The sequence below is a fragment of the Sinohyriopsis cumingii genome, chromosome 8, assembly GCF_028554795.1.
Source record: "Sinohyriopsis cumingii isolate HCF-2022 chromosome 8, ASM2855479v2, whole genome shotgun sequence".
Taxonomy (NCBI): domain Eukaryota; kingdom Metazoa; phylum Mollusca; class Bivalvia; order Unionida; family Unionidae; genus Sinohyriopsis; species Sinohyriopsis cumingii.
Window position 1 is genome coordinate 28,786,810 of NC_142968.1, and position 13,784 is coordinate 28,800,593.

Here is a 13,784-nt window from a genome sequence, read left to right on the forward strand (position 1 = left end):
TCAGCTTGAAAATTGTGATTCGCATAGCTAATCCTCCTAAAAGGAAAGTCGTGTACATTGCATATCACTGGAATACTTAGGAAATCTTGTTAGACATAAATGAAAATAGTGCCTATCGGAATTCCAAAATGGATGCCGTAGTCGCTGTCTTGAATCACTTGTACCACTACTTTACAAGAATAGTCATATTGGTCTGGGTGGAGGGCTTTTCATATCACTGATATGTCTCCTCTGCCTGCATGGGTTTACATGTCAGTTCGGTTGACGGGATAAGTGAGAAAGCTTGCCTGTAGCTTCCTGTAGGTCGGTGGGTCTTCTCTTATCTGACAACCAATAACGCCACTTCGGCATCAATCTTGAAAATGACGCTATTGCTACACAGAAGAGAAAATCATATAAATATGTGATACACCAATAGACTTCGCATGCCTTAGAGTTGGACCAAAGCGAAAATGTGCTGGTCTGACAGCCAAGTATGGCTGCATCAGTGGACATCTTAACAATCTGCTTGCTGCTCATGAATATATAAATAGTTTCAGTAAATGAAAAAACATGATCTAAGCTTAATTCTAGCAATTTCCGTGACAAGTTAAAAAAATTTAATTGAAGAGTTTTCAAACAAGCATTGAATTGATAATATTGGTGTTCAACTATTTTTATACCGAAATTTAAATTGTCCATGTTTATTAATAAATCATACTCCACATATGTATGTATTTTCTTATTTCAAAAGCAGGTAGGGACCAATGGTTTCAGATAAAGGATTTTATATTCCCATGGAACAGGAACAACTTTGCGACACGAGGTATTCTTAAGTTGCTTTCTTTCCTTTGGTCAACATAAAACATTTATTTCAGTCAAGTGAATAAGGTACACGTATCATTTACTTCTACATCTAACATGATGGTAAAATTAAAATTAACGGCAATGTTTTTACTCTGTTAAAACGTTCGAATGTTCCATTCATGTACATTATAGTTATCGTGTTATGGCGAAATTATGAAATACTATTATGCCGAAAGCTTGCAACTGATATCAGAGTTTGTTCTGCCTTCATAACACATTTATAGCTAAATAGTTCATTCTGCAGAATCTGCCTTCAGTTTTCGCACCCTCTGAATTTATTGGTGGTTCCGAATTAAATAATCTCGAGTTATATATATATATATATATATATATATATATATATATATATATATATATATATATATATATATATATATGTATATATATATAAGCTGTCCAGTAGATCCACAAACCCATCTTGGAAATCTAGTTAGAAGTTTGGAGTTTTACTTTGGGATCATTTTGCTTGAGGCTGGTCGTTTCAGTAATAGAGTAAGTAATGTAAACTATACATTTTTCCCAGTATCTGGCTGTTATTGTAAAGATTGTTATGAAATATCACTGATGGAAAATTAAAGTGACGTACTTGAGGAAACAACTGTGAGACAGAAATCAAAAATATTATTGTGCTTCCGAATAACTCAAAACATTCTTTTGAAGACACGTGCAGCAAAGAAATGTTCCACTTGACAGGCAAATTCACGATTACAATAATCAATAATGAAACTGATGGCATAAGGTCATGACAGAAAGAACTCGAATAGAATTCTGACATGATATTGTGTACTGTTTCAAAGGATTCTACCAACAGGCCTTGCAAACATAAACGATGTACGCAATCAATAGGAAAATGATCTAGTTTATGAGACGAGATGAAACTTCAGCGCTGATGAAATTTGTCATGTCACTCGCATTGCTGGTTACATAGCCATAAACATCTCGTAATCTATTTGTCCATATAGTCGGGCGATATCAACCGTAAGTGGTTTCCCAATGATGTTATACAAGATAATCAAAAAATATTGTATCATAGTTACATATTGTTTGTAAAAGAGCGAAAGTGACACATAATACTCAATATTTTATTCCCAGAGTATCTATTAGAAAACCGTCGCTTTCGCAACAACTTTGAGAAAGTCAACTTATCATGAATGGAGCATGTGACAACAATTGTTTTGTTTTAGCATGACTACCGCGTTGCCGAGTGTTCTCTGCATGAATAATCTGGCTTTGTAGTAACGAATTCGAACTTCCTGTAGGCAACTGACTATGGCCCTACACCACAAAATAATTATCCAAATATCGAAAACCGGGTGAAAATGGTCGGAAAAAACTCTGAGTCACGTTTTAGGTGCTGCTAAAGTAGACACAAGAAGCTTTGTTTCATTCATTAATCATCAAAGGTCGCAAGCGAAGCTGATGGTCTTCGATCCAGGTGCGTCAGCGTAATGGATTACTCAATCAGCTCGAATACATGTTTTCATGCCTAATAAAACGTCCGTTGTGCGTTATACAGGTAAGTTGTCGATTAGTAATTTTATCTAGCAGCCGTTTCTACTGATAAAGAGATAAAAATGTTTGCGTGTGTAAAAGATAGAGAGAAAAAAGAAAGAGATAAGATAAATGCGTGCACAGTTGTAGTTTTCTTGGTTGTTGCTATATAGCTCAAAGAACTAGATTTTTAAAGAACTACTGTAATATGGACAGGTCGATATATAGATAGAGAGATAGATAGATAGATAGATAGATAGATAGATAGAGAGATGATGAGGTGTAAGGTATCATCACTTACACTGACTAAGAAAGCAGAATGTTCAATCCAATGCACAGACGCTGGAGGTTTGCCACATTCTGTTTGGTCCACAGAAGCAACCAAACTGTTATCCACACGTACTATTTCAGGTTTGCATTTCTTAGTTGGTGCAGCTATCAAATAAAGAGATCAGTGATTTTAATGTCATAGATTTGATATTATAAGGTTTTCAAAACAATCAAAATGTATAGAGATACCGCAAAAGTTAACTGACGTTGTCCATTAGAAACTTAATATGGAAGAACGTTGAACGTTAGAACATACATAAGTATTTACATTGAGGAATACTTTTGTAAATATGTTGTTAATCATTTACACATTATAAAACATTTTGCAATTCCCATTTCCTTTTTATTTCTAGGGACAAAGTGTCATACGATCCTTATTGTGTGCATATTTTACTAGCTAAGGCATCAAACTACATAGATTAACACTGCTTTTGTATAATGTCATCTTTGGTTTTGTGTGGTTGATTTCTTCATGTTACATGCTGTTTATAAGAGATGTATATATCTAGTAAAATTATTATTAAATTACTTTACACACACACACACACACACACACACACAATGCAGCAGAATACCGTTCATTCAGTTATCGGACCTTTTATAAAATACCCGGATCCAAAAATGACAATATTGCAAATTAAAGACGCTAAATGCAAAGGAAATCTTAAAGGTGTACCGTTTTATTGCACTCACCCATTACAACCAGTTCCACTTGGTTAATCGTGGCATTTGCTTCTAAACCCATTTTTACTTTATATGTTGCGTCGTCTGATTCACGAAGGTTGAGAAGCCACATATTGCCATAGATGTCCAGATAGAGTTTGCCTCTGTATCCGTTGATTGGATTAAAGAGGTTATTCTGCCACTCTGCAATCATCATATTGACGTCTCCATTCTTGTGAAGGGACACAATTGTGTTGTTATTAGGGAATGATATGTTCTGAAAAAGTTTGATTGATTCCTCGCGGCAGCCGTATTTTTTAATGACGCTCGTTCCTGAAATTGAAAAGTTTGTTTTTCACTTATTCGAATATGTTAAATCGTATTATTATTATTATTATTATTATTATTATTATTATTATAGTTTTTATTGCTACTTGCACTGTTATTGCTTTATTTTCTGTATTCAGAGACCACGGGTGCAAGAGTTGCATAAATCGGTCGCTTTTAAAGATCACTCACACGTTTCACTTCTGCCAGCGCAAGTTAAGTTTCCATTCGAAAACGTGACTGTGTGAAAGTTGGCCAGTAGCTTCCCATCGGCCGGTGTCTCTTCCTACACGACATATACTAGCCGTCATCTGTAGCCTATCATGTTCTGAAAATTCCTGCAAATCGATTTCCATTTAACGCCTGTTCTGTAGCGATATAATCGGAGAAAGAGGGTAAGACTGTGAATTCTGTCTCTGTTTCAGTTTTGTGATAAAAGAGTGTATATGAATTAATTAATATTTGGATAATAAATGTACACTCGATCAATTGTATTATATAAATCTACTTTATAGAAAAATGCACGTCGCCACATTACCTACCCGAAGACAAAACTCCAAATAAAGCCGCCAGCAAAAACAAACAGCAAAGTAGTGTTTCAGGCATTTCGGCTTATCTGGAAAGGTAGAAAATATGTATGCATGTAGAAAGAATTATTAGTCGGCTTGTCTACTCAAATAAAGGACTGCATATTGTCAAAGTAACCTTACTATGTTCTTCATATCGAGGGACATATATATTTGAGGTTTCATTATGAATCATATGGTCAAATTACTTATACGAAACTTATTCGAAACAACAAGATAGGCTTGTCCTAAATCTTGATTTAGGTATTTTATAGAGAGCACTGGTGATCGGTTATTTTGTTATGAATAAAAGGAAAATTATATGTTTTGACAAACATGTCTTCAAATGATTTTGCAAGTCTTATTCAAACTAGTGTAAATATGTTGAATCAGATAGTTATTTCAGTCAGTGTAGTCTGACTTTAAAAACATAGAAATGTAATTGTTTATGTTCTTAAATGTTTCCTAATTCTAGACTACCATTAAACACCAATATTCCTGACAAAAGCTAATCAGAAACTAAGCCTGTCTGGGAGACATATTTCAAACAAATTAGGCATTTTAGTAATTCCTATTTTGGATATGTGAGATAACAATCACGGCATAATCTAAGATCACGGTGTAGTAGTGTTTCCTGAAAGATTTTTAAGTCTGAACGATCGTTACTATTATTGATCTTTGATCGGGTTCACTTGATTCGTTACATACATACATACATACATACATAAGTAGTTAAGGGGGTCACCCTACGTACAATGGGAATTAGCATTACAGGGACCCCTGGGTCACTCTACGTACAATGGAAATTTAACATGGCGAAAAATCGTGGGTCACTCTACGTACAAGGGGAAGTGAATATGGGGAATAGATCGTGGGACTGTCTAGGAACAATGGGAAATTTAACATTACGGAAACCCCTGGGGGATATAGCCTCAAGGGAATTTAACATATGGAAATTGAACATGGTGGATCTGTATAGCGTCAAGGGGAATTGAACATGGTGGGACTATCTAGGGACAATGATGGTAGAGGGTCAAACACAACAGAGACAGAAACATACATACACTAGTACAAGCGTGGGATTTATATATAAAGCATTACCAAGACCTGAAATCTTGCTGGGGTGTTCAAAAATTTGCATAATTGTAATGATGCTATAAATAGCTATAATCAAGGAAATGCTCAACGACAAAATGGATGTGACTAAAAGTAACGTTAAAAAGACGAAATTGTCCCAGAATTTAAAGGAAAATAAACATATCCCTGAAAATTAAGTTGCAATGGTTTAGACTAAAATGGATAAAATTAGTAACTACTTACAATATCGACTTCTGTGACGATCGTGGACAAATACCTATGTATCTATAATCAGCTGAAATTCCTATGAAATCCCACTATCTATTTATAGCTCCAACTTGTGGGTTTTTCCTTTGGAAAATCCCACTATCTTTTTATAGCCTCAGCTTGAGTGACGTTCCTGTTTATGAATTCTAGTATATATGTATAGCTACAAAATGTGGAAATCCCCAAGTCGATATTTATAGTCTCAAAATTTCCAGCGTCAGTGACGTCACTGTACTGAACACTAGGGGATAAATGGCAACAGTGTTGCAAGTGGCTGACCTGAATACGAGCTACTGTAGGTAGGTAGGTAGAGTGTATCTGATAGGGATAAAGTGAGTTTTATAGGGACAAACAGAGACCAATACACACAACATACGCGCGCAGACACACGCACACACACACACACACACACACACACACACAGAGGGAAGAGGAAAAAAACAAACCCCAAATATACTATCAACACAGAGGGGAGATAATACAAACCCCAAATAAACTATCCACACAAACGTACGCGAACGCATACAAACCCCAAATATACTATCCACACAAGGTCGCTAACGCACACAAACCCCAAATATACTATCCACACTCGGGAGGAAGAAAAAAAACAACCAAAATACGATCTACACAACGTACGCTAACACACACACACACACACACACACCACACACACACACACACACACACACACACACACACACACCACAGAGGGAAGAAGAAGAAAACCATTATACACTATCCACACGGAGTGAAGAAATAACCCTTTATATATGCTATCAACAGAGAGTGAAGAAAATAACCCATTATATTCCATCAACACAGAGTGAAGAAGAAAAAGTTTTTTGAAAGCACCTAAGCCCTCACCTGCAATGACCAACTCTGCCAAACACCTACACCCCACCCCACCCCCACTCCCAACACTACAAAACCCATTTAACCCGTTATTTTATGGCATCAGTGTGTGCTTTAGGAAACATCAAGACACAAAAATGATGGATGAATAGACTGACTATTGTTTACGGACTTGCATGCCTAAAGAGCGTGCGTGAAGGAAAACATCCTTCCATTTCAATTCTAACTAAAACATGATCCAGAGGGATAGAGAGAGGTGAAAGAGCACAATTTCATAAAGTGTGAGTAAAAACAAAACACGCCATCCTTATTATACAATGTCAAGACCAAGAGACACTTACGTTTTCTTTCTAGTCTATTCTCTTTTAGAAGGTAGTATGAAATTTCACATCAGGGCCAACGCATCGGCTCACATTGTCAATTTTTACATTTCCATGTCTTTACTGGTACAAGTTCTTCATCATCTTCAATTTCTTCTTCTTCTTCTGCTGAATCCCTCTTCTCTGTTTCGTCTTGTTTTTTGTTCATTCTCTTTTCTCGTAGGGCACTCTGAATTCCAGTGTCCTTTCTCCTGACAACGATATTAGGTATCTTGACTTTTGTCTCTCTTTCTTAGACGAAGCAGGTATTTTGGAGACAAATACCCATTTACCTTTGCAGATATAGCAAACTTCATTAGCACACACTTTCGTATGACTCTCCTCAAATCAACGATCAAAAGAGTAAGTTTTGTTGCCACTTTCGCATGTGAATTATGCTTTCGTATGACTTTTAGCAAATATTTGACCAGCAGGTCGATCTATGCTGACTCTTCCATCTTTGATCGTTTGAGAGCGGAATGAATACTCTGACGCTAAGACACTCTCCTTATATACAGAGACCTGCTGCGTATGAAACCTAGTCAAATGTAATTTTGCAATAAGATGAAACGATTTCATTGAGGAAGTAAAAGGCAATGATGTACCGTATCGCCTCACACAAAACCTGAAGTGTTAGCTCAAATCCGTGTCAGCGATTTCGAAGACGACATAACTGGGCTTTCATCAATGCTCTCCAATTATGCCACAAAACCACGAGTCCTGATTCACGCCAAAAGAAATTTCGTTCGGTCCATAAAAAATAGTATCACATCTGATAAACCAAAAACGAACTTCCAGAAAACTGAGAACGACGGCTTACACCTACAACGTAAATGTATGAGTTCAAGTAGTGCGTAAAACTTAGTCAAATTAAATTTTTATAGTTAAGACGAAACGATCTCTTTTCGAAGAAGAAAGCAGACACCAAGCGACAATGGCGATCCGTGTCACACAACACTTTTCAAAATGTATATTATCAGAGGTTTGTTCTAGCGGTCTGCACGGTTAAATTAAATGTTGATGTATTTTGCAATAAGACGGACACAATTTCCATGGGATCGCCCATGGTATGATTGTTCGTGCATTAGTTTAATTTCTAAAAATACTTTTTTATATAAATCGCCTATAGGATAGACCCAGTAAAGCATGGCCATTCTCGTCACTGCCTGAATAGCTACTCAAGTCAATTCGAAGCGAACGCGGTAAGAAAATAAGTATAGCCAATGAAATGGCTTACAACGGGTGATGCATTGTTTTGTTCTAGGACTGTGTGGCATAATAATCCCTATGTTCTTGCGTTGTTACCATTACAGTGCAGACAGACTGAAATATGAACTTACAAGCCCTCTTTGTGTGTATGTGTTGTACCATTTCTTCTTACCACATCAAAATACTGAGCGTCACAGTATTGGTTCGCGTTTTCAAGCTGACCATTTTTTTTATATCTCACTTAAACATTTTAACATAAACACTCACACTCACATCGGTAGAGTCAGAACAGATGTGTTACAGTATTGAGGGGCATGTTATCTTTTTTTTCAAGCTAATAAATTTGGGGTTTGTATGAAGTAAAGAACCGAAAGTACAGTGAAACTCAAGGATGATGACCCAATCTGTATGTCTATTGATGCGTGTATTTACTTAAGAAGAAATATGACCTCTAAAACACAAAGAGATACGGCAAGCATGATTAGAATGAACATAACGATGTTTTCCTTCACGCCCGTGTAATTTAGAGCTTCAATCCTCTTTGAAGACAAACTTGGTCTCCTTTTGTAGGGCTTGAAATAATAAAAAACCTGAACAAATCTTAAGCACTTTGCTATAGATAATTTCATCAACAGACTAAACAACATAAATACCGTTACAACACTAGAAAGCCTTAAATCTTCTATCAAAAAGAAATGCATCAAAAAATTAAAGATTAACGATAACTAACCAATGAAACCGAATTTAACAAAGGCAGTGACATGTGAAGAAATGGCTCTCACTTTGGAAAGGTAGGCGAATGTACTCTGTCATGCACCATCAACTTGAAAAAAAATTATAAACAGAGAGAAACCTGAATTCAAAATTCAGTTGTTTTTTCTTCAAAATTGTTTCGTTTCTTTTTTCTTTTTTGGAACAAATCTAAGCACTAATATAGAGTGGAAAAGGGAAAATGCACATACAAGCTTTGATATTTCTGAAAAAATGAGGGGATATTCCTAACGTTGATAACCACCTATATATGTTTGGACTTGTCTGTGACTTATCCACAAAACAAGATGTACATATTTCTGGTCAAGCTGCAAGTGTGTGCGTGTTTTTGAAAATGGTAAAAATTGGATATACAATTTTCTCGTGACACTTATAAAGTGAAGAGTCTGTGCAAGTGTCAAAAGCCAAAGTCATATAAGTTTTGTATTTTGTACGGCTTGTAAAGATTTCCACTTTAGAAAATGTGAAGTATCACAAGTTATTATCACAAACAGAAGTGGAACATAGGGGCTTGCAAGAAAGAAAATAACCCAGACAGTTGGTGTCATCAAGAGTGCTAGAGACGGTACCCGAACTTGCTTGCTTGCTTACTTGAATTAAAGTGATTTTCGCTCTAATGGAGCATATATCACTGGTTTAATAACGCACCGCGTGATTTTTAATTACTCCTGGGGAAGGAAAGAGAGCCTCATCCCCCAGGCTTTTATGTACTCACAGACTACTTTTAAATTTAGCCACTCAGGTGTAGGACTAACTAGTCCTTAACAACCTGACTGAAAGGCTTTAAACATGAGTGGGAATAGTCTCACCACACACTCATTTTTCTGTCCGAGCGTGGTAAAGGAGGGAAAAGGTGCTCAGCAAGACAGCCATGGGTGTTAAGTACTCAACAAAACTCTAGCCCGTACTTATTTCAAATCAAGTCGTGTCACCAAAAAAGACGACGTGTACGACATCAAAGGCATTGTCAAACGCAGAAACCGTAAAGTGGGCAAACGACGTGTCAAAGAAGTCAAAGTACGTTGGAAAGGATATCCACCCAGTTTTGATTCTTGCATCGACGCTTCGCACTATAAAAAGAAGTGACCATCATGCCCTTTCACACAGATTCAGCTACTGCGATCACTCCTTCACCCAATTCTTCTCTGCAAGATTTACAAACACAAGCCTTGTGGGTGTGGTATGGAAAACGTGTGCCTAAAACGCAAATCGTCTTTTTCTGCCAAACCTTCGTGGTGTATTGTGTCATCGGTGCATCCATTGCCAATTTGAGTTTGCAACAAGGAGACAAACACTTGTGGACCATTGTATTGAGCAGTTACATCGGTTACCTGCTTCCTAATCCCTCCCTGAAATTCTCCTCGAACGGGAACCACGGGAACCTAGTGTCCAGTGCCAGTGCCAGTCACCAGTCGAACAACAACAACCACAACAACAACAACAACCCCATTTTGGGCGGAGACACTCCTCTAACTTCCAGTACCGCCTCGGAGAGCCACAAAACTCTGCAATTATGAGCAATAACAACCAATTTTACTTAACCTTACCCAGTGACAGTTCCATGGAGGTGTTTCCCAAGAACACGTTGTGCTGTTACACGGTGAAATTACCTCAGACCATCCAGTTAGATCAAGAAGCCCATTGGGAAGTGGCTTTAGTGGAAATCATTCACCCAACACAAATCAAAAACGTTACCGAAAAGCAAAACACTTTCGAGGTGGAAATCCTGAATGCCCAATTGGAGGAAGAAATCAACAAAATCGGGTTTTTAGGGGACACAAGACCAGCCAGCAATCCAGCCTTCATTATCTACACCTTGAAAATTCCTTCAGGTTATTATTTTAGTGGTGAACATTTGGTGGACACTATTGCGGACAGGTTCAAATTAGCCTTTGGCAAAGCACTGAACAGAGCGAAAAAAGGTGTGAAGATTGAGTACCATAAAGTGGCTCATCGTCTCGTGATCAAATTTCAAGATACGGACACATTGTCCCTCAGGTTCAATGGTAGTTTGTTTGAAATTTTGGGTGGACATGCAGAAATGGTCGCAAACAATATGAGCCCCAAGATCAAAAGTAATATGGATTTTTACAGAGCTTTTGGAAACCCGGTAGAACTGAACCAAGGACTTAATATGATCTTTGTGTATTCCGATGTGGTGGAGTACAACGTGGTGGGACACACCTCTATTCCGTTACTGCGTGTCATTCCTTTCAAAGTGGATAGTACCACAAACAATGACCAGGAAGGTGCAAACACCTATCACGTACACCGTGAATTTGTACATCCTCACTATTTGCCCGTCAGTAAGTCGTATTTAGACACTGTCAACATTGCTATAAAAGGAGATCTGGGACAAAATATTCCATTCTCCAAAGGGAAAGTTACAGTGAAACTCCATTTTCGAAAACGGTTCTCTAACGAATTGTAAGTCAAGACAGCGAAGAGGGACATTTTCACCCTATAAAATCCGGCCAGATGCGTGTGGAATTTCAGTTTGCAGAAAATCTACGCGCAGATAATAGGGTGAACGTCATCCTGTATGCTGAATTGGACAATACGATATAAACCAACAGTTTGAGAGAAGTCATTCCAGACTATTAGAAGTCATGGAAGACTTTTATCAATGTTTGTATAGTAGGGATTCTTTGGACATGGAATGTGAAGATCCTGAGGAAGGAGAACCCCAAGACAAAGACGAAGAAGTCATCATGATGAAGTCTAGATGGCCAGAACAAGAATCACATTTAGTTTCCTATTATGCTATAGTCTTGACAGAACAAAAATTAAGGAATTGATCAAGAAAGATTGCTATGGATGTCATAACGATCATCCCAGTGAAATTCAACACGATAAATGCCTGATGCTGAGTCAAGAAGAAAAATTGGACGAATATCTGGACGCAGCTTGGAGTCTCATCTCGGAAGAAGACGTGTTACAACAGTGGTATAAAGGCTTGCGTGAACATTATTGTCCTCCATTAACAACTCAAGAGATCCATTGCATCGAAGCTTTGTTGGATCAGAGTGAGGAGACAAGGTGAAGAAACGGTTACTTGTCAGACATTTTCAAGCAAAAAGTCAGGATCGAATTGATGACTTATCATTAACTGTGAAGAAGAAAAAAAAAACAAAAAATGGATACCTGAGAACTTTATTACCTTTTGAACCACAGTTTGTACACTGCTTCTTGGAATCCTGTCGTCTGTGCTAAAGATGAATTCCCTCATTGCACACCTCAAAACCATCAAGCTTATGTGATCAACACGGACGACAGTCATCTCCCAGGAACCCACTGGGTAGCCGTCTACTTTCCTCAAGAAGGATGTGTGGAATATTTTGATTCCTATGGACTGCCCCCTTTGGAAGACGATATCATTGACTTTATGAGAAGAAATGCTCAGACCACACGATTCAATAATGTGAAATAACAAGGCACATATTCCTTGGTGTGTGGACAGTACTGTGTGTATTTTCTGCATCATTGCAGCCTGGGCTATTCTTTGGAACATTTAGTGACTCATTTTGATCCTCGTCATTCTTCTAGAAACGATGTGAAAGTAGATCGATGGTTTTGTGACCAGTATGCTTATCTTTTGTCTCTAACTAGGAAACGTAGTGTCCATCAATGGCCTAATGATTTCCAACAGTGGAAATCACAATTTCATTCACAACGTTGTCAGCCCTGTTTAAAGTAGAGTGTCAATGGAGAAAAAATGTTTGTGATTTGAAAAAAATGTTTGATGTTATAGTGTTGGATTATTATTAAAAAAATATTAGAGTTGTTTGTTAGTATGAATAAAAAAATGTTATGTTTTGAAGAAAAAAATGCCTTTGTGGTTTGTTTGGCTATAGGAATGTTGATTCATGCTCTTTGACTTCTCTCTATCCCTCCCATAACACTATTTGAACGATCCGGCTAGAAAACCGTGTATTAATGTTTTCCTTCACGTCCGCGCTTTGACTTTAAGAACCGGGGAAGTTTCCAGTCTGCCCATCCATTGTTAACTCATCCTCCTACGAAGATGTGCTCCAAACTAGCTAAGCTAAACGAACCCTACGTGAATTTGCATAGGGTCAGACACAGTCTGATACCGAAGCCAGAAGAGATAGAAAATGTGAGAATGCTAAAAGTCACTGAAGACCTGAAAAAAGAGCTCTTCAAGGAGGAATTCAAGAAGGAGAAAGAAGAATGGATGGAGAAGTACAGACTTCATAAACAGCAGAGAGAGCAGCAACAGCAGCAGCATGAACCTGACAGAGGCTTTGTCAACAGTTGTATCGACACGAAAGAGTTCTTCTTCTTCTCTTTTCCGAAGAAGCAGACCTTATCCTGTGAGAAAGCCTGTCGTCAGAGGAGGTCGCCATCTTATAACCTAAGCGACCGCCATAGCTTCAAGTTCAAAAAAATATTCAGGGCTACCCCATACTCTCGAAAAGAAATAACATTCCATTGCCTATGATATGTTAGTCAGTTAGAAGAAAAAATACAGAAGTGAGTCTATCAGCACATGATTTCTTTATCTTGGTTAGAAAGTGCGACTCTAAGTCCTTCGTTTCCCTTCGCTTATCAAAATTTTAAAAATAGTAATGTTCTGTAAAAAAAGTGAGTGAGTGTTTCTTTTAGGTTTGTGCGGTTTTTTTTTGTTGGTGATAATATGGATAATGTAAGTTCGGGTACAACGAAATTAAAAGAATTAGGCCCAGAACTCGGTGTGGAGGGAATAAATATACGCAACAGTAGCGGGAGCGAGAAATGCAGACCTAGCCAGTTAGCACTCCACCCACCTCGAGAACACAAATAACATCTAGTCAACATCCGACTATACCTAACAAACAACCTGCCCCGGAAAGAGTGGTGGCAAAACAAAGGGGCAATTATGTTAGACAAACGGTATGGCAAACTCAAATGTAATTATCGGAGGCACTACGTTCTTTTCTGGGGCCCCGAGTGGCCGAGTGGTCTAAAGCGCTCTCCGTTACGGATCACTGTCATTTCACCTTTGTCTGCGTGGGTTCGAGTC

The 13,784-nt window shown here is 37.8% G+C and overlaps 1 protein-coding gene across 7 annotated transcripts in view; it reads right to left on the reverse strand.

Moving 5' to 3' along the window:
• The window catches only part of LOC149793205 (uncharacterized), a 46,383-nt gene that overhangs the window by 16,922 nt on the left and 15,677 nt on the right, over nucleotides 1–13,784 (reverse strand). For all 7 annotated transcript variants that reach the window (XM_089967170.1, XM_089967165.1, XM_089967166.1 and 4 more), the window contains exons 2-4: nucleotides 4,200–4,273; nucleotides 3,361–3,663; nucleotides 2,639–2,772 (exon numbers count right to left, since the gene is read on the reverse strand). In XM_089967170.1, coding sequence (XP_089823296.1) covers nucleotides 2,639–2,772; nucleotides 3,361–3,663; nucleotides 4,200–4,263 — 501 coding nt within the window. In that variant the 5' untranslated portion in view covers nucleotides 4,264–4,273. The remainder of the gene's footprint in view (nucleotides 1–2,638; nucleotides 2,773–3,360; nucleotides 3,664–4,199; nucleotides 4,274–13,784) is intronic.